We start from the raw sequence: 21,761 nt of genomic DNA, 5'->3' as shown, positions 1-21,761 counted from the left end.
ATTGCCTGGGGATCTTGTCAGAAGGCAGACTTGGGATCAGCATTTCTAAAGAGATCCCCAGTGATGTCATAGCTGCTGGTCCCAGGATCACAGCTTTAGGTTCAAAGGATCAAGAAAGCCTGGAAGTGTTCTTTTTACATGATGGCTGGCAATTGTGTGGGACAGGCTGGTGGCTTAATATGGTTCTACTTATTTAGGTGGTCATAGAGAGTCCTGTTACTAGGTATTGCTGAAACAATAACCTAGACTCTTCACTTTCATGAATTCCACTTACATATTTTTTCCTTCCTGTAACTGAATGGCAACAAGGGAAGGCCATTTTGCGATCAAAGTCTCAGGCTGGCTCTGACCACAGCCTGATCAGTAGGTCACCAAAAAGACACTGAGAAATGTGCTCACCTACACATGGGCAGAGGTTCTTAAGCTGTTCTATAGAACACTGGGGTTCTATACAGAGCACAGTTTCCCAAAACTTAAATAGTAATGACAGTCTTTTCGCTGGTAAGGGGGGAAGAGAAACGCTAATGGGAAATTTTTCTTAATTTAAAGTTTTTCTTCCATGCCTTCCCCTTGGTTCTTTAGTGTCAGCAGCTATTTGGATGCTAATGAGTGCTGGTGGGCAACCAAATGAGCAACAAACAACACTAGCAGCAAAGCTGGGCCACAGTTGGGGCTGTTGTCTTTATGGTTATGTAAACTCATGGATGAGGTTTTATGTTATATCCATATACTGTGATCACATTTTCCTGGTTAAAAACCCTTCTGGGTTCATGGGATAGGACACATCAGGGTTACAGAGTCTCTTCAAAGTGCAATAGAAATGGATAAATTGGCGAATCATGTCCTCTGACACTGCTGGGCTCTTTCAACCTGCCCGGGTGACTCCGGGCCTCCCTTCTGTCCAGCTCAGCACAGCAACTCTGCATGAGCCTCCACAACCCAGTAGCCTACAGCTCCTGGTGGTTACAGTGGTTTCAGGAAGGCTGCCAGGGCTCAATTGGGCTTGGTATTTCCCTGCCTTCTAGCAATTCTTGGCTCTTATTTAGTTTTAAATTAAATAAAAATTGCAGCACACGGATTTGAATTAAAACAAGAGGCCTGATCTTTGTAATATGCACCATATCAATAGGAAAGCTAATTTGTGCAAAGCACATCTCCTCCTTTAATTTAAACCACAGAGGTCTGCCTCTTCGGTTTCAAGGGAACTGAGTGCTGGGTGGGGCCGCCCACTCCAAGCATTAACTGGGGCTGTACTGAGCGTGACAGGAACAGTTTCGGGGAGGGGGGGTAGGATGCTGAGCAGTCCTCTTAAGCCCTTTGTGCTGGGTGTCACATGATACAACAGAGCAGCGACGGACTCCTGGCCTTGAATTTAAAGAAGGTCTTAAAATGTCTCAGGGTAGACTTCCCCAGTCGACTCTGAGCTGCAACCTAGCTACCAAAAAAACCCCAGAATTTGCATTATTAAAAGCTTCTCAAGACTGAGGAAGCAAAGAGACCACACTCCTCCTGACCTTGAGACCAGTCCTCATTTTCAGGTTCCAAGGCTGCGCGTGTGTGGACTCCGAGTCTATACAAAACAAACTGGGTAGGGACTGGGCTTCCCATGTGGCTCAGTGGTAAAGAATCTGCCTGCCAGTGCAGGAGACTTGAGAGACACGAGTTCAATCCCTGGGTCGGGAAGATCCCCTGGAGGAGGAAATGGCAAACCACTCCAGTGTTCTTGCCTGGAGAATCCCATGGACAGAGGAGCCTGGTGGGCTACAGCCCACAGGGTCACCAAGAATTGGACATGACTGAAGCGACTTAGCACAGGGCCTGTGCTAGGTGAGAAATTCAGCCTGGGCGCTGACAGTGGCTTTGCTCACTTTAATTGGCTCTATGAAGCCAAAGGTGGAGGGGAGAGGGCAGAGGGTGGTGGAGTGGCAGTACGGTCATCATCCAGGAACAATGTGAGGTTTCCCCAAAAACACTGCTGAACCCCCACCATCTCCATGCCTTACTTCAGTGCTCACTGCAGGCCTTGTGTGCTCCCCACCAGGAGGTAAGTGATGAGCCCGGGATCCATCTGCAAACTCCTATCTTCAGGTGTCTCCAGAATGGAGATAAGAGCTGATTAAGGTTTATGGGGCCTGAAACTTGTACATTTGGGGTCCTCTTTAAGGAAAATGAGACAGAAATATCTTTAACAGATTTTATGTACCATTATAAAATAGGGCTCATCCCAGGGTCTTGGAACAGGGACCTGAAGCTTCTTTAACTTTACAAGTGAATCCACTTCTACTTCTAAAGCATCACCAGCCCTCTTCCTGCCCAGTGCCAAAAGGTCATGTACAAGGGGAGAGTAAAGAGATGGAGGAAAAGGCTCTGTCACATAGTAGGTGTCATTGACTAAGACAGAAATTCTGGTTCTTATTTGATTGGCCTTTGAACCATCTGTGCTGCAAGGGCTTAGTGAACCTTGGCCCAAAGTCAAGTTCTCTCTCTGAAAGTGCAAGCCGGCTTAAGGGCAGGGTGCGCAGCTTGGTCTCTGTTCATTCGAAGGCTTACCTTAGGGAGCCTGTAAGGAAATGTCTGTGGAATGCGTAGCTGGGTGATGACAGAGGGTCTGTGTAAGTAAATTCACACTCCCTGGGTTGGGGAGATCCCCTGGAGAAAGAAATGGCACCCCACTCCAGTATTCTTGCCTGGAGAATCCCATGGATGGAGGAGCCTGGTAGACTACGGTCCACGGGGTTGCCAACAGTCGGACACAACTGAGTGACTTCACTTTCACTTTCACCCATTTTAGATAGAGCATCATTGTCATTTACTTTCTTCTAAGGACTCTGAAAAGTTTTGAGCTGTGTAAAGAGAAGCTCCATCTTCCTTTCTCAGTGAGGCAAGGACAACTAGGTCCCACCCGCGAGTTTCAAAGTTTCCTTCTCACTGGATGATCAAAACCCCTCTGGACATAATTAAGAACATTAAACTACATTATAATGCAAATATCCTTTTAGGGGGTCGGTCGTTTTTTTCTGATTTCAGCAGCTGTGGTGTCCACATACCCGGAAAAACTAGACTGTGTGTTATTTGATCTGCTTTTTAACCTCCTCCTCTGGCTTACATTACCTTAAGTTTACTTTTTAAATTCTTAATTTCCCAGCAAATACATTGAAAACTTTAGGTCCTGAGTGAGGTGTGGAATATGAGGTATGGAATATCAGGATTCATGCAGAAAATCAAAGCCTAGTCTGGAGCATTCTCTTTTGAAGAAAACTATTACCCTCCACGTGGTGAACTCCCTTGACCCTTCCTACATTCTGATGGGGCTCAGTGGGTGCAATATAGAACGGAGACTATGACTGGGGCAAGGGTGCCGCCCACATGTGGGGCTTACTGTGAACTGGATGCTGGAGTTTGCCTGGGCTAGGGAGGGCACGGCTTTGATTTAACTTCTGTTCTCACGACCTTGAGGGTAAATCTGAAGTCCTGTCAAGGCAGATGTGAAGGGTATAAACTCAAAGTCCAGAGGCCCAGGTTTAAGTCTCAATTTCATCTCTTAACTAGCTGCCAGGTTGTGAGCAAGATGCTCCAAAGTTCTCCATGTCTTTCTTTCCTTCTCTTTTTTAATCCACAGAAAGAGACCAATAATGCCTAGCCTATCTTTCCCTGGAGATGAGTCTCAAAATATTACCCACAAAAGGTCTTAGAAAGGTACAGAGTGATTTTAGAGTTGACCATCTATGATTCAATTACATAACCATGTAACATAGCAATTTCCTCATTTTAAAGCTAAGAAGACAGCTTTTTAGTGGAAAAGTCAGTGTTCTTAATAATAGGAACTGGCAGATGGGTATTCCCCTAATTAAACTATTAATGCCAATCCCATTAATGTGATGGAGTTATAGTTTTCCTTCTAGAGGATGAAGGTGTTTTAGAATAAGGCCAGGTTGTAAATGTTTTAGGTTTTGTAAATCATATAGTTTCTACTGCAACATTTAATTCTGCCCTTGTAGCATAAAGATGGGGCTTCCCTGGTGGTGCTAGGGGTAAAGGACCTGCCTGCCAATGCAGGAGACATAAAAGATGTGGGTTGGATCTCTGTGTCAGGAAGATTCCCTGGAGGAGGGCATGGCAACCCACTCCAGTATTCTTGCCTGGAGAGTCCTATGGACAGAGGAGTCCGGTGGATACAGCCCATGGGGTCGCAGAGTCCAAGACGACTGAAGCGACTTTGCCCAGCATGCACAGCATAAAGGCAGCACAGGCAGTATTAAAAAGAGAAGTAGAGCTATGTTCCAGCTTCATTTACAAAATTCATGTGGGCTAGATTTGGTTCAAAGGCCCTAGTTCGCTGACTCCCCACTTTAGAATATCATAAAGGTATCACCAAGTTCTGGGCTTCCTCACATCCCCTGGCTGTACATATCATACTGCTGGCCTCAGATTTTAATGCAGCTCCAATTTGACAGCTAAGCAAACACAGAAGATGCCAAATCCAGAAAACCAGCAAGCCACGAGGTTATTCGGGCAGACATTTCACATCCCAAGATAGCTATTTAAACCTTGCACTTTTCTCAAAATCTTCTTTGTAAAATAAAGCATTGTTTAAAATATAATATCCCAGTTTTAAAAATAAACCACAATTCTCCAGAGTGAAGCTACTGATATTTTGATGGAAAAGAAGGAACAGTGCTTCCCAACTCCTCGAAATGCTTTACAAAAATGCACCTCAGTGCCAACTTCTTCATGTGATCCAATCTGTGTTTTGCTGTCCCATTATAAGAGTTAATCATTACCAAAGTTCACCACTGCTTTAAATTAAAGATCACCTATTGGTACAACCTACATTATGACTCTCTCTCTCGGGCAGGCCACACCGGCATATCTGGAAATGTAGGGAAGCACTGTCAGAGGCCTACAGGAGGACATTTTTAAACTCTGGATCTCCATTTGCCTCCACTTGATTAAATGACTCATTGTCAGCCTGGGAGCTGCTACCCTTTACTGTGTGGAACAGGCTAGGAGGGAAGTGAAGGTGAAACAAGCCTTTTATTCCTAGTTGTTGTTGTTCAGTCACTCAGTTGTGTCCAACTCTTTGTAACCCCATGGACCGTAGCCCACCAAACTCCTCTGTCCATGGGATTTTCCAGGCAAGAATACTGGAGCGAGTTGCCACTTCCTTTTCTAGGAGATCTTCCTGACCCACAGATTGAACCTGTATCTCCTGAATTGCAAGCAGATTTCTTTACTGCCGAGCCACTGGAGAAGTCCTTATTCCTACTTCTAAAAATGTGGATTTGTTGGGGTTTGAGGTGAAGTTTCACAGACCTTGGCTTAGGAATAATTTCATCCTCAGCCAAGTTACTTAACCTTTGATTGGTTTGTATCATTGGTTAAGTATCATTAAAAGTGATTCTGAACCCTCATTTTTTTCCATCTAGACAATGGATTAATATCTGCTTCATAGGATGAATTTGGGCTTCCCTTGTGGTTCAGCTGGTAAAGAATCTGCCTGCAATGCGGACGACCTGGGTTCAATCCCTGGGTTGAGAAAATGCCCTGGAGAAGGTAAAGGCTACCCACTCCAGTATTCTGGCCTGGAGAATTCCATGGACTGCATAGTCCACAGGGTTGCAAAGAGTCGGACACAACTGAGTGACTTTAACTTTCAGTTCACTAGGATTGATTTATAATGAGAGGCAAATAGCAGATATTCAGTAAATGATAGTTTTTCTCACTTTTTCCATATCCTCCTGTATACCCCGAATTTTGTTTGCTCTATTGTGAAGCTTTGTTTTACTCTCATGTATCTTCCAGTGAACTGCCTCTGACTGTAATATAAGTGTACAAGTACATAGAAGTCATGTAAGGGGAAAAGTCTCCAAATAAGAAAAGGCTGATGGTAGGAAAATTAACTGAACATAAAGAAACACAGTCACCAGAGCAGTTCAGGGTCAGCAAATTCATTTTGTTTGTTTTCTTTGGGAAAAAGGGGTCTTCAGGTATGGTTTGATAGTAGAGACTTTGCTGGCTTCATCCACCTGTGTGTAGGACGGCTCTTGGTATTTGGTGGAAATGCAATTAACACTTTTCTCAACTAATAACTGATCATACTTAGATGTGATTTACTTCTGTATTAACCACGAAAACTTCCTGGAGCTTTGCCTAGGGAAGCAGCAAGGCTTCTAAGGAGAAGGAGTCATAACATTGGACAGAAATGGCACCACTTACACATATTTATCTGTCAGTCTGCATTTTGTGAAATAATTATGCAAATTCCTCCAACTGAAAATTGATCTGAAATAGGTCAGAAAAGGACTTCCTTGGTGGCTCAGTTAAGGAATCTGCCTGCAATGAGAGGGAGCTGGATTCAATCCCGGGGTTGGGAAGATCCCCTGGAGGAGGGCATGGCAACCCACTCCAGTATTCTTGCTTGGAGAATCCCCATGGACAGAGGAGCCTGGCGGGCTGTGGTCTATGTGGTCCCAAAGAGTCGGACACAACTGAGCGACTAAGCACAGGTCAGGGAAAAGTTCAGTGGCTATTCTAGGCCAGATTCTGGCCAGTTTCTGGAAGATATTGAAACTCGTGGCCATCTTAACCGGATTCGCTTTCATTTCATTTTCTTTCTGGAAAGAAATGCCACTGTTGCCCAGAATGTATGGATAGCAGAATGAAAGTAGGTACAATGGGATAAAGAGAAGTTATGCTTCCCCAAGAAGTCTCTAAGTATAACACGTGTACATGGTTTTCCAAGTACAAGGAAAAAGTATGAGAGAAGAGTTGCATGAACACACAACAAAATTCACATACCTGAAAACATCATCATGTGCTGAAAGTTCCAGGGGATCTTGTGTTTCCTGCCTAGATTCAGGAGGAAGGAGAGGGGATATATGTTGCAGGCTCTGGCCACAAAAATCGCTACCTGTGGATAAGCGCAGGGAGACATTGAGGAAAATGCCGCTGCGATAAATGTGATAGTCCTTGGGCTTTAAATGCTATGTCCTTAAGCTTCTCTATATTATGACCCAGAAAACAGGAATAAACATGTCGATACATGTACGTCCAAACCGCTTCCAAAATTCATCTTTCAACGTCATTTTCTTTCCAGAAATAATAGAGGACTCTGTCTTCTTTAAACATATACTCGGTTTAAAATTGTTAACCCAATACCATTTCAATCACCGTAAATTTTCTCATCACATTTATGTGGCTGATAACTGACTCTACGCTCAATTCCGCTGCAAAATGTGAGGCAGAGACCGTTCCAAGGCTGTGCCATTATCCTCTCAAGCAGCACTTGAGAAAGGATAAATGTGCTTTGGCTCACGATAATCATCTTACTTTCCATCAGTTTATATTCTCTAAATCTAGTAAGCTTCACTTATTTTTTTTTCTTTTAGTGAATTTAATTTTGAGAGGAATTGCCTGTCTAAATGTATAAAACAACTTCTGCTTTAAGAGGTATTTCACTAAAATCCAAGCTATACAGGTTAAAAAATCTATGAAAATACTGGTGGTAGTCATCTCTCCCCTTTTGACATCTTGGACATCCTCCTTGATTGTCTATGCCAGTTTGTCCTCAAATGGGAGGAGATGTTTGGGAAAGAGGGAGCATCCTTCTAACATTTGGATGCAATTTGAAAATTCACTTCTCCGCTCAGTGAAAAGAGAACAAGAGGCCAGGGCTGGTGCCTCGCTGGACCAGGGCTTCCAGAGAGGAGTTGGCTCTCTTGGCTGTTAGGATCATCTGCTTGTGGTCCCAGAGGGCATCTATCCATTTTCCAATCAGGAACAAGGATGACAGCTGCTGACTATCCCTGGGAATATCCACAGTGGCTCAGTAGCTTTTCTGATAGACATCCATTCCCTCTGGGAATGCTTAGACCCCAGACCTAGAGCAAGAAAAGCCCCCTGCATTAAAAGTGAGGTCTAGACTTTACCTGTTCTTTGATGTACAGGAAGAGGCTGTCTTATTAAACTTACATGTGCACAATGCTTAAGATAGTGAAAGCACATCCATCATGGTAATTTGACTTGATCTTTACTCTGTCTATCCTTTTTACAAAGTCTCACTGGAAAAAAGATTTTACTATCTTGCAGTGAAAGTATTTCTAAAGTTCTAAGGCCTGGCTGTCTTCTGATACGTTCTAATGCAGATTAAACATAAAAAATGGATTGACATAATTTTTATGTAAATGATTCATAATTTTAGTTAAACATATTTTGAATATTCAAAAAATGTCTTTTTTTTCAACTTTTTCCCTTTATTTCCCTCAGCAATTTCCAAACTTTTTGTTTTGAACCATAGACATTTAATAAAGGCCCTAATATTTCTTAGGATGCTTTTCTCCCCTAACTCAAATTACTCACATGCTTTGAATTTGAACTTTGCAGTAAATCTGAGGAAAATGAACAATTTAAAAGAATAATTCCTAAAGTTAAGTAGTTTGTTTTCTTCTCTCTTGAGTTCTATATTTCAAAGGATACAAAGGCTCCAAGTATGAAAAGAGCATTGAAGATATGATTCTGGAACGTGAACAGCGCCAGGCCCATGTAACAGAAGATGACGTTCTCAGCCAAGAAGTTCATAAATTCAAACAACTGGAAACAAAATAGAGAACAAAAGCCATGAATTATGACTCAGTTTTGAGTCCATTTAATTTCATGTGACTGTGTTTGGTGACTAGACGATGCTCTTGTGTCTGGGAAGGCCATCCTTAGGCTCAGCCTCTGGAGAGGCACAGGGGACCTGCCGATACTGGTCAGGTCAGCTGACTCTACCCTGGCTCTCTGCCCAGGGACAGATGCCACATCCATGTCAACATCTCAGCCTCCTTTCCAACTGCAAGGCTGCCAGTGATATCCCAGGGTGAGATTTACCAGCATGATCCTCAGTGGCACAGTTCCTACCAGAATGACAGAACAGTCCGTCTTACAGAAACTGAAACTATGTGATTTGGTTAATGTGCACTGTAGTGAACCATGCAAGAATGTTTTAGCCCCTTTTGTTCATCACCCAGAAGGTGCACTTGAGTTCTCAGACCCTGGAAGAACTAAATTAAAAAAAAAAAGCTTCAGTTAAATTATCTCCCTCAGGCAGGCAGGAGAGACAAACTTGGAAAACTTAGAAACTGTGGTAAGGATGAATTTCAACTATATTTCAACATTAGAATGATCAGTATATTTCAAACTTCATACAATGAGACTCATTAAATTGACTGATGTAGGTATATCCGTTAAATGTCTACAATTTCTAGCTGGTAAAAAGAAAATGATAAATCCCAGGGATCAGTTTATTCAGCAAGAACACAATAGATACATCAAATTCAGTCAGAGGGATAGAGTAATAACAAGTTATGCTGAGGGATGCTCCCAAGAGTTATTCTTAGACCATTAACTAAACAATTTAAGTTAAACATGAAAAACATTCTCCAACTTCCAGATTAGAAGTGAAAGGGAAATGTATCCAGGGGCTACAGCAAAGGCAGATTTGGAAGAGACATTAGTTTATGTTCCAGACTTTTCATTGGGAAGTTTCTGAAACTTCCTTCTCGGACCCACATAAATCATCATGTGAGGTAAACGTCTCTGGAGGCATTTCTCTTGACTTTTTAAGGACTCATTATTTTTTCATGTAATGTATTTACAGCCCCACAAATAATGCCCAATACCTGTTCACTGACAGTTGACAGAAAGAAAGCAGAATCTTGTCAGACACGTTATTTAAAACCAGTAATAGAAAGAATGGATTAAAAAGACATAGCTCTTTTGGTATAGGATGGTCTTTCTGCAGCGGTAGCGATCATCAATTATCCTGAGCATTCACTTTACATTCTAGGCCAGCCCATCCAAGCAAACACTGTAACCCAACTAGCCAGAGACAATGTGAAAATATGAGGGAAAATACAGGAGATGGAGGACACTTTTCTATTTCACTATATCTTTACTTTTTCAAAAAGTGAGATTTGGCTGCTGCCTATGTGCCATAACATGTCAGGCTGCTATAACAAAATACTATGGACTGGGTGACTTGAACAACAGAAATTCATTTCTCATAGTTCTGGAGGCTGGGAATTCTAAGATCCAAGTGCCGGGAAATTTGGTTCTGATGAAGGCTCTCTTTCTGGCTTGCAAACAGCAACCTACTTGCTGTGTCCTCACATGGCAGAGAGAAAGGGAGAACTTCCTTCTACTGTTTCTCCTTCTGAAGGTGCTAATCCCATTTATGAGCACTCCACCCTCATGACCTAATTACCTCCCAAAGGCCAACCTCCAAGTACCATTACCCTGAGGATTAGGGCTTAAACAAATGAATTTGTTGTGGGGAAGACAGGGGAAGATATTCAGTCCAGAGAGACTACCCAGTTTTTGACATTAACAATCACATTGCTGTTGTTAATCAGTTGTTAAGTTGTGTACAACTCTTTCTGATCCCATGAACTGCAGCATACCAGGCTTCCCTGTCCTTCACTATCTCCTTGAGTTTGCTCAAACTCATGTCCACTGAGTTGGCAATGTTATCCAACCATCTCATCCTCTGTCACCACTTTCTCCTCCTGCCATTAATCTTTCCCAGCATCAGTTTTTTCTGGTTAGTAGGCTCTTTGCATCAGGCGACCAAAGTATTGGAGCTTTAGCTTCAGCAACTGTCCTTCCAATGAATATTCAGCGTTGTTTTCCTTTAGGATGGACTGGTTTGATATCCTTCTGTCCAAGGGGCTCTCAAGAGTCTTCCCTAGCACCACAATTCAAAAGCATCAGTTCTTTGATTCTCAGCCTTCTTTATGGTACAACTCTCACATCCAAACATTACTACTGGAAAAACCATAGCTTTGACTATACGGACCTTTGTTGGCAAAGTGATGTCTCTACTTTTTAATGCACTGTCTAGGTTTGTCATAGCTTTAATAACCACATATCAAGGTTAAATGCATAGGTCCTTAACTTCTTGGGTCCCCATCCCAAATGTATTTCACTCTAGAGAGGACATTTGCTGACTAGGATCCATTCAGCCTCTTCTTAGTGGTTATACCCCAATTTGTCTCTGGGGTCCACTTCTTTTCCCATTTTCAAACAGTGTGATTGGTTTAGAAATGTGTGTGATGAATTCAGCTGTTATTAGCTGGAGTCAGGACTTCTGAATGTGAGGCAGAAAAAAAAGTAAGTTAAAGAAACAAAAAATATGTTTGTATATGTATGAATCTGTCAAGTGTATTAACATATACATGTACACATAGCTTGTTCACTTCACTTTACAGACATTTGACATTTGTATTAATTTTTTTACCAAAAACATGTTACTTTCAGAATTAAAAAAAAAAACTGAATTAAACTACAAGAAAGAAAAACAAATATCAAAGTAATATATTAATGCATATATATGGAATCTAAAAAAAATGGTATTGATGAACTTATTTGCAGGACCAGACTAGACATACAGAAGAGACTTGTAGACACAGTGGTAGAAGGAGATGGTGGGACAAATTGAAAGAGAACTATTGGCATATATACACTACCATGTGTAAAAGAGGTACTAGTGGGAAGCTGCTCCATAACACAGGGCGCTCAGTTCAGTGCTCAGTGATGACCTAGATGGGTAGGCGGAAGGGGCGGGAGGGAGGCTTCAGAGGGAGGGGAGATACATATATATATACTTACAGCTGATTCACACTCTTGTATGAAAGAAACTCACACAACACTATAAAGCTATTGTCCTTCAATTAAAAATGAAAATTTAAAAAATAGAGTAGAATAAGATATTTCCCAAATATTTTCTTCCTTTAGCCTTGCTTTCACAGCAACTCTTCATCTTTTTAGCTTTAGGAAATTATCGAGCATCTGTATCTGTGTGTGTGTTCAGTCACTCAGTTGTGTCTGATTCTTTTGCGACAGTATTGACTGTAGCCCGCCAGACTCCTCTGTCCATGGGATTCTTCAGGCAAGAATACTGGAGTGGGTAGTCCTTCCCTTCTCCAGGGGATCTTCCTGACCCAGGAATTGAACCCGTGTCTCCTTCATTGGCAGGAGGATTCTTTACACTGAGGCATCAGGGCAGTCATCATGCACAATGCTCCATAAATTTGACTGTATTTTTATATAATTTACTTTCATTAGCTCAATAATATTTATAAGCCTCTTTCTATGGCAATAAATTTGAATCAACTAAACAATTTTTAATGGCACCACAATCTCTTTGTATCTTCATATCAAATTTTATTTCGCTGGGCCCATTTTTACCTATTTTTAGACATTTGGTTGTTTCAGATTTTCCCCTTATAAACAAAACTGCACTGAGCATCTTTATACAAACCTCTCTCCCCAGCTGAGTGATTATTCCTTAGGTGAAACATCCAGATATGGGCTACTTCTGTCAAAGGACATACATTAATTTTTCTTTTTCAACATACTACCAGTCTGCCTGTCAGAAAGATTATACCAATTTTCATCTCTAACAATGGTGTGGAGGCTGTATTTTCCTCATATTCTTGCCAAAATTAATTTTTATCAATTAAAAAAATAAACCTTTGACAATCTAATCGACTCATTTTAAATCATAGCTGGTTGTTAGAATTTTAAAAAAGATTCCCTTCAAAGCAAGGCGGCAGCACTGATTAGCACTCCTTTGTCTATTTATATCATGTAACAAAATTCCTCTGAATGAATAGGCTTCATAATAACTTCCTTCTTGGGGCACTTAATGAAAATGTGTGGGCAATTTCAACCTTGTGTTTCACATGCAAAATCTCCTGAAGACATGTTTCAGAAGGAGAATCTACATTAAATTCTACTGCAGGGGTCCCCAGCCTTCAGGATTTAAAGCATGATGATCTAAGGTGGAGCTGATGTAATAAAAATAGAGATAAACTACACAATAAGTGTAATGTGCTTGAATCATCCCAAAACTATCTCCCACCCTCTGGTCCATGGAACACTTGTCTTCCACGAAACTGGGCCCCTGTGCCAAAAAGACTACTGGCCAAGCTGACAGAAGCAACCAATTTGGTCGTTAAACCTTCACTGCCCCAGTCTGGCCCAGAGTAGTCAGTTACCGAGGGAATAGATTTATTGGTCAATTTTGAAAAAAATAAAGAACAAACTCTACCCCAAAACCAATAAGAGTAGTAACAATAATAACAACAAATGTCAAAATAGTTGATACAGTATTCAATATGAATAACCTCAAATCTACTTCCTTCCCACTCAGGGTCAATGAAAAATAACTTTAATCAACATTTTATTTATCTAGTACAGTATGCAACATTTGTTTTATTTCTATTAATTCACAGTTTGTGAGCCTTTGGCGGGGACTCAGGTTTAAAATAATATTTGCTTAGGAAACCTTTTCTTCAGGAAAAAGAAGCAAGTTAATAATGCAAACAAGACTAGGGGAATATTTAAATTTCATAAGAGGACAATCTATCTTTAAAAGTTTTAAAAGTTCATGGTAACCATTCCTATGCTAATTAAACAACTTATAATGGTCAGCAAATCATGTTTTTTACAGACTTCTTTGATACTATGTTTTTTCATTTGGTATTACTTATTGTAATTACTAGAAAGTAAGAAAAAATCATATCTGTTTTATTTTTTTATTTATTTTGAATTGATATTCACTGTATTGAAGATTTTACATATGATCATTTTCCAAGTATTACAGCAACCTTTTATACAAAGAATCTTCCAGAACTTGAATTCTTTTGGATCAAAAAAATCATACCAACTCTAAACATGAAAGCAAGGGAAGGAAGACCTGGTGCCATGGTGAAACATTTCTTTTTTATTTATATCTGTTTTATAAAATATGTTTATTACTAATTCTGATTGATTCTTTCTCCTAATAGTGAAAGAATGAAACTGCTGTATTACTCTGGTTCATGTGCAGAAATATTACAGCTGTTCACTACCCCCAGATTAACTAACACTAATTAAATTCACGTGGACTCCTCAACGTGGCCTCTATTTGGCCCAACATACTGACTTTCATCTACTTGTCCAAGTAGTGCACTGAAATTCATTTTAATTTGGATGTTAAAGAACCTACAAAACTGTAATAAAAGTGAAAGTGAAGAAAGAACTAAAGGCATTCTTTTATTTTTTCCATAATTTTGTCCTGGGATTAATTTTTTTGCTTGTTAACAAAATTTGTCTTTCTTTTTAACTGGGAGCCTTCTTTAAAGAATACCTCAGATTTTGTTTTTTATATCTTATTGGGTATATCTACAACTATTCTGAACAAACTGGACTGTGTGTGCGTTCAGTTGCTTCCGTCTTGTCCAACTCTTTGTGACCCCACGGACTGTAGCCCACCAGGCTCCTCTGTCCATGGGATTGTCCAGGCAAGAATACTGGAGTGGGTTGCCATACCCTCCTCCAGGGTATCTTTCCGACCTGGGGATTGAACTTACATCTGCCTGTGTCTACTGCATTGTAGGCAGAGTCCATATCCACTGAGACATGCGAGAAGCCAACTAGAGTACCAACAAACAATTTTCATTACTATATTGGGGGATTTGCAAACACACATTATAATATATTCTATTAGAATTATAAACTTTTACTCCTGGGATTATAATACTTGCTTGGTCCTATATCCTGAGGGAATCTGCTCAAGATGCACCCAATAATTCCTATGGGCTCTAGAGGTAAGCATAGGGGATGAATTGTGCTTAAGACCCGTGATCTTTACCACCAGGACAGAAGCTTTCTTTCCAGTCAAGATCATGGTACCCAGAGTGAAGCCTCGTCTTATGAAGCCAAAGATTTATAAGATTTACAAATAAGTACAAGTGCAGCCCTTTGAGGTCCTTTTCTAGATTTAGGACATTGTAATAGTATCAGTGGGCTTCCCTGGCAGCTCAGTGGTAAAGAATTGCCAATGCAGAAGACACAGGTTCCATCCCTGGGTCAGGAAGATCCTCTGGAGAAGGAAACGGCAATCCCCTCCAGTATTCTGGACTGGAAAATCCCATGGACAGAAGAACTGGCAGGTTATAGTCCATGCGGTTGCAGAAGAGTTGGACATGACATAACAACTAAATAACAACAACAAAATAATATCAGTATTACTATTATACTTCTAAAATAGTAATATGCCAATGGGACTCACTTTTTAGGATTTGTGCTAGGGAATGTGTTAAAGGCTTTCAAAAAAATTTAACAATTCATGTTATTATAACAAGAAAACTCATAAATTGATACTATTATTTCTATTTTACAGTTGGGACAACTGCACTTGACCATATTAATGCATTTGTCCACATAAAACACAATAAAGGGAAGAATTGAGCTGTCCTGAGTTTTGTCCAAAGTCCACACCCCGTCTGCCAGACTACGCTGCCTCTCCACTAGACAAGATCCAAGTTCAGGGACAGCAAGATGTTTGTTAATAACAGTTAATAATAGCATTGGTGAATACTTGTAATACATTAGAATCTACAAAGCAGAGTTTCATACACCTTGTTTGATCATCAGGGCAGTTCTTTTTTGGTAGGGAAGATATCTGTAATTCTGATCATGTGTTGTTTTTTTTAGTAAAAAAAACCCAAAAGGTAAATTTCTTTGTACCTAACTAGTGGAAGCAGGGGGTGACTTGAGATGGGGATACTTTTCTCCCCACAAAGTCTATTTACCATCCCCTCCAACCCAATCCTTCTAACCCTTTCCTTCTCTCAAAAAACGAAAGTAAAACCAAAGGTCTTGCCATGCCCTTGTAACATCAAGACAAATCTCCTTTCCTATAACATCTTTTCCCCTTAGAGAAATTTCTGGACTGTGTCTTATATAATGATTATACAGTTTTATAATATTGCTATACATATATTGTGTATTTTTATATCTATATCTATCTATGGCCTAAAATAAGACAAACTTCACGCAGTGTCTCTGCCCCATCTGCAGGAAGTGGGCTTCAAACCCAATATCAGATGCTTCAAGGTCAGGGCTCTACTGGTCCTGTAGTAGAGGCCATTCACGGGGCTTGAGTGTTCAGAGAGCTGCATCTTTGTCATTTGTTTGAGAATTTTGGGGTTCGCCATGCACTCCTGGCTGCTACCCAACCCTCTTTCATCCCCTGTGTTTTTCATTGTCTTCCTTTAAACTTAATTTGACTTTGTTAAAACATAAGACTTCCAAAAGCACAGCCTATAAAAACACAGCAAAACACATTTTAGGAAGATGAATAGGTATCATTAAGTAAGTAAAGCTAATATAGGAAAGAAATGTAGTTACAGCTACAAGGAATTGAGCTTCATTAAACTGAATAAAAACTGTAGTCAGATTTTCTTGAAATCCTTGAGCTTATAACTTAAAGGGAAGGTTATTTTCTATGAGTCTGCTAAATTACTTTAGCCAGTAAACTCTGATAATATTGTTCTCATTTCTGGAGGTTTTCTACTTTTGATTCTACCTGTTTTGGGAGGCTATTAAGGGAAAAGTACAAAGTTTTGTAAGGTTGCATTTAAGTTAATGCACCATTAGGTTAAGAATACCTTCTCAAGTCTGTAGCTTCAAAGTGCTTATTATCATGATATTGATCAGGCATATCAGTTCCCCACATAAGACTGGCCTTAGATCTATTTCGATGAATGGAAACACACACACACACACACACACACACACACACAGCCTAAAATATAGGAACATCAATGTCAAAGCCAGAGTTACATTGTGATGTATGTAGTCCAGACTTCTAGCCAATGCTTGATTGCTCCAACACTCTTGGTTAGGGCTCTCTGGGCTATAGTTGAACACGGCCAAAGGCAAAAACTTGACCTCTTAACCAAGGAAGCAAATGGCATTTTTGGACATCTGTTAACAGTTAGAGGGGCTTCCCAGGTAGCACTAGTGGTAAAGAACCTGCTTGCCAATGCAGGAGACATAAGAGATGCAGATTCAATCCTTGGGTTGGGAAGATCCCCTGGAGGAGGGCATGGTGACCCACTTCAGTATTCTTGCCTGGAGAATCCATGGATGAGGAGCCTAATGGGCTACAGTCTATAGCGTTGCAAAGAGCACAACTGTTGGAAGATCTTTCCTTTTATTGAGTTGAAATTTGGTTCTCTTATCACTTTCAATGCTTCTCCTACTTCTACTTCTTCAGCTCATAAAAAAATAAGAGTCAAATAGGGAATCATTTTCTTTTATCCTGCTTGCTCTAACAGCAGAAAGGGGATTTCTACCAGAGGAGTTGCAGTTAGGTGATCTTACAGTTTAGACAGCAACTGCCACTTTTCATCTTACTGTCTTATTTGTTTTGAAAGTAAATATTTTGCTAGAAGTTTGTGGTTGGCATATGGGGCCTCTAGTCTAGAATATCTGCAAGGCTGGGGGCCTACAGTGACCAGAATTATTTTCAAATAAATGTCCTCCAGAAGGATTTTCTCCGCAAATCTAATAGTGTTGGCTTTCAGGGGGGGAAAAGGGAGACATGGCACAGTATAATTAATTTCTCTGTGGCCTTGCCAATAAATAAAGAAAATTAATTAGTTGAAACAATATATTTTCTCTGAAGAAATTAAAACTGTGCTTAAAAAAAACTCCTAGTGAATAATCCAAGAGAAACATTAATATTGTTAGGCGTTGATAAAATACACATATTATCAAAAATTTTAAAGGTTAATATCCATTTCTTCTACTTTCTGCATTTAGCTATTCTTAATCTCCTTTCTTATTCATCTTGTGCATCTTTTTATCTTTATAATTGGCCTATGATGAATTCTTTCTTGAATGGGAGTATGAAGAATGTACACAAAAAGGAAGATTTCTAATGATTTCATTTCTTTAGGTAGGTCTCTGAGTTGAATACCAACACCCTAGCCCTTGCCACTGACATGAGGGACAACCACCCACAACACGACTGAAACTACACCATTCCTCCACCATGAGGACCACGTGGTCTCTCTACACGAAGATTTGTCACTGGCAACAAATTGAATATTGAGCCACACCACTGTGAGTTTTTATGCTGCCCCATTTCCTTGATGAAAGTGTTGCAAACTAAAATGCCTAGGATTGAAGACATTATTCAGTGTTGTTTTAAGATCAGCTGTTTCACAATGTAATGCACAGAGTATCAGGACAAATGGAAACTCTAGAGTCAAACTAATTGAGAAAGGCTTTGCCTCAATTTTGAGAAGTTGAAGCATGTGTTTGGAATAACAGTTGTATCACTAACTTGAAAATTTCTAGTTTCTTTGCTTCACTTTATGTTACTCCCAATAAAAACTGTCATTTTTGTTAGTGTATCTATCATATTTGAACCCCTTTGATAACTTTCTGAAAAAACATATTTTACCACTCTTACTCCATCTTCTATTTTTGAGGGAAAATAATTTGAAGATTAATTCAACTGATTTGTTATTTAGCCTGAGTTTGGCTATTTAGCCAAAATCTTTGTTAAGCTTTTCTTTTTGCTTTGAGGTCATCTTTTGTACAACACATGGAGGTAGATATTTTACAGTTTAGAATGTAAAGAGGTGCAGATTGTTTTCTTGTGTGTTTCAAAATGATTTTAAGTCTGATACAAGTATATAACACTATACATAAATAGTAATATTCAATATTCAAGCTCTCAATTTTTTTGTTTTCCAGATGGTTAAAGAGTCCATTAATTTGACTGACAAAGGAAAAAAAATTACAGCAAAAGGTTAAAATTGTTTTTATTATGAAGAAGAGTTTGAACTCAATTTCTGAACTATGGCAGATTAGATTATGTAAAGGCATTCAATAGAAGGCTTGAAGCTTAGAGTAGAACATTGATTGTGTTAAACATGATAAGAAATTGGAACATGTGAAAGAGTTATAAATCAGAGAAATCAATGAAAAATGAAGACAAAAAAATATGATATTTGAATAATGCCACTTAATTAGAAAACAGCTACCAAATGATTTTTATGAAGACATGAATATCCATAAATCAATAGCTGATGAAAATTAAGCTTGCTTGACTTGTTTCTTTGTGAGAGTTAAAGTGTGGTGAGGGTAGATTGTCACTGCTTGTATTGAACTCCAGAAAACTCTTATTTTACACTGATTAACTTTGTTGAGCTTTCTTTTTTAGCAAGATTCATTAAGCCCCGTCCTTAAGGTCTCTTTGTATTGAAGCAACAGCACATCCTTGACAATATAGGTAAAATGTCCAAAATTATAAATTATTACAGTACAAGAATGTATATCTCTTTGTTTCCAAGGAAGGCAGTTCTATTTTCACATAAGAACCACGCATGCAGAAATCTAATCTGAATGAAAGTTTTAGCTTCGACTTACTTTGGTGCTTTAGAGCTAATTTTATTTTGTTTCCAAACTGTTTAGGCACTTCAAAGTTACCCCACAAAGATCCTGCAGAAAGATCTTTTGGGCTACGTGTGTATTTTTGATGATGTTCAGAATGAGTTTGTACCATGATCATACATGGAGGGAAAGACTGTGCCAGAAAGCACAGTGACCAACGCATTCTGCACAACAAATGCTGATGGCACCAGATTACTCTCCAGTTGCCCAAGTCACTCCTACACCCACCATATAAATTTTTAGGCTTCAGTTCAGTTCAGTTCAGTTGCTCAGTCATGTCCGACTCTTTGCGACCCCATGAATCACAGAACGCCAGGCCTCCCTGTCCGTCACCAACTCCCGGAGTTTACTCAAACTCATGCCCATCGAGTTGGTGGTGCCATCCAGTCATCTCATCCTCTGTTGTCCCCTTCTCCTCCTGCCCCCAATCCCTCCCAGCATCAGGGTCTTTTCCAATGAGTCAACTCTTCGCATCAGGTGGCCAAAGTGTTGGAGTTTCAGCTTCAGCATCAGTCCTTCCAATGAACACCCAAGACTGATCTTCAGGATGGACTGGTTGGATCTCCTTGCAGTCCAAGGGACTCTCAAGAGTCTTCTCCAACACCACAGTTCAAAAGCATCAATTTTTCGGTGCTCAGCTTTCTTCACAGTCCAACTCTCACATCCATACATGACCACTGGAAAAACGATAGCCTTGACCAGATGGTAACAAGAGTCAATTCCATTACTCCCAAAGTCTGTATATATTTGCTTTAAACTGGTATTCATAACTGTTAATTTATCTATGTAGATTAAGTGTGACTATGAAAAAGAATTTTTTTTTTTTCCAAAACACTAAGTTAAATGTGTAGAGAAGACGTGGTAAAAATTAGTTGCATAGAATATGCTACTGAATTAGTAGTGAGGAGGACAACTGTAAAATGTTACCAAAATACACTGAAATATAGAAGGATTCAACTTACACACTTTGTGCATGTTTTTTTAATTCTTGGCTCTGAATTAAAGACACAGAAATAGAAACTGGAAGTTCTGGTAGATATATTTTGAGTGTGCTTTGTGCAAGAAAGACACGAGAAAGACATCCTAGAACTCTAAGATCCAAAGAAAAAGCATTGACTATCAAAAGATTGGTAAATTAAGATGCATTTATGTAAATGAAAAATGTGAAGGTATTTGTGTCATTTAAAAATAATTCCTTGCTTTAAGTGACTTTTCCATTAATTGACTGATTCCAATTTTGTTTTGGGCTTCCCTGGTGGTTCAAATGGTGAAGAATCTGCCTGTAATACAGGAGCCCTGGGTTCGATCCCTAGCCTGGGAAGATCCTCTGGAGAAGGGAATGGCAACCCACTCCAGTATTCTTGCCTGGAGAATTCCATGGACAGAGGAGCCTGGCGGTCTACAGTCCATGTGGCCACAAAGAGTCAGACAGGACTGAGCAACTTTTACTTCACTTTGATTTTGTTTTAGATAAAAGTGGTATCCATTTTTCTCTATTTTAACTTTTTTTCTGTTTAATATTTCCATTTGATTATTTTTACAACATCTTGTATCTGTCCCAAATTACTAATATTATCTAATATTTTATATTTATCTAATATCTTTTTCTACCTTTAAATACCTTTATCTAATATCTATCTTTAATATTCTTTATCTCTTCAATATGCCTATTTTAAATTGTCAGCTTGCCTGTTTCAATAATTTTGCTTTTTGTGGTCTATGTCCAGATTTTGTTCTCTGTTTTCCAGTGGTGGTGCTCCTTGGGCATCTGGTTATTTTGGCCTGTGAGCTCATATAATCCTGGGGTCAACCCTGTCTGCCAATGTTACAAAGAAATGTTATGAGGAACACACACTAGAATGTTCCTTCAGTGATTTTTAGGAGATGGGAAGGGATGTGCTCCATGGTGGAGAAAGCTTCCAGCACCATCAGATTTTAGATCACCCCCAAACTGAACTGAGTTCACTCCTCTGGCAATTCCTCTGTCAGAGACTGACCCTTAAATCCTTAGAACATAGCAACACTGGCAAGAGGCAGTCTCTCTAGGTTATTTTCCGTCAGCCTGGGAATTTAGAGGCACAGGAGATGGAGGAGAGGATGCTCAAGGGCAGGGCAACTGGTCATCTTCCACCTTCATCAACTTTTTCACGACCCAGATTCTACTCCTGATATGACAATGGATGCCTGAGGCTATTGCAATGAGGTGGATGAAGGCCAGTCCAAAATAATGAGAGCAATAGTGAACACACAAGTTAACATCTCTAACTGATCCTCTCCTCAGGCTCCTTTGACTGATGTGCAGATATGGCCATTTTCCACACCACATCAAGACTACCTCCTACCTCTCCAGGTGTTCTTATAGTTTTTATGACTTGCTTGATGCCATGCTTTTCCTCAATTGCATAGTTGACTCATGTCTGACTTGGGAGGAAGGAGTAGCTAAAGCTAGTTTGCTCTCTTGTCATCAGTGAGGTTTTTTCTTTTTA

The 21,761-nt window shown here is 39.9% G+C and overlaps 1 protein-coding gene across 1 annotated transcript in view; it reads right to left on the bottom strand.

Annotated features, from left to right (window-relative positions):
* The window catches only part of SLC9A9 (solute carrier family 9 member A9), a 640,527-nt gene that overhangs the window by 242,026 nt on the left and 376,740 nt on the right, over positions 1-21,761 (bottom strand). Inside the window, exons 10-11 of the mRNA XM_065942379.1 lie at positions 8,476-8,589; positions 6,799-6,910 (exon numbers count right to left, since the gene is read on the bottom strand). Coding sequence (XP_065798451.1) covers positions 6,799-6,910; positions 8,476-8,589 — 226 coding nt within the window. The remainder of the gene's footprint in view (positions 1-6,798; positions 6,911-8,475; positions 8,590-21,761) is intronic.

The sequence above is a fragment of the Muntiacus reevesi genome, chromosome 8, assembly GCF_963930625.1.
Source record: "Muntiacus reevesi chromosome 8, mMunRee1.1, whole genome shotgun sequence".
Taxonomy (NCBI): Eukaryota; Metazoa; Chordata; class Mammalia; order Artiodactyla; family Cervidae; genus Muntiacus; species Muntiacus reevesi.
Note: the sequence above shows the minus strand (reverse complement) of the source record. Positions and strands in the feature narration are given on the sequence as shown.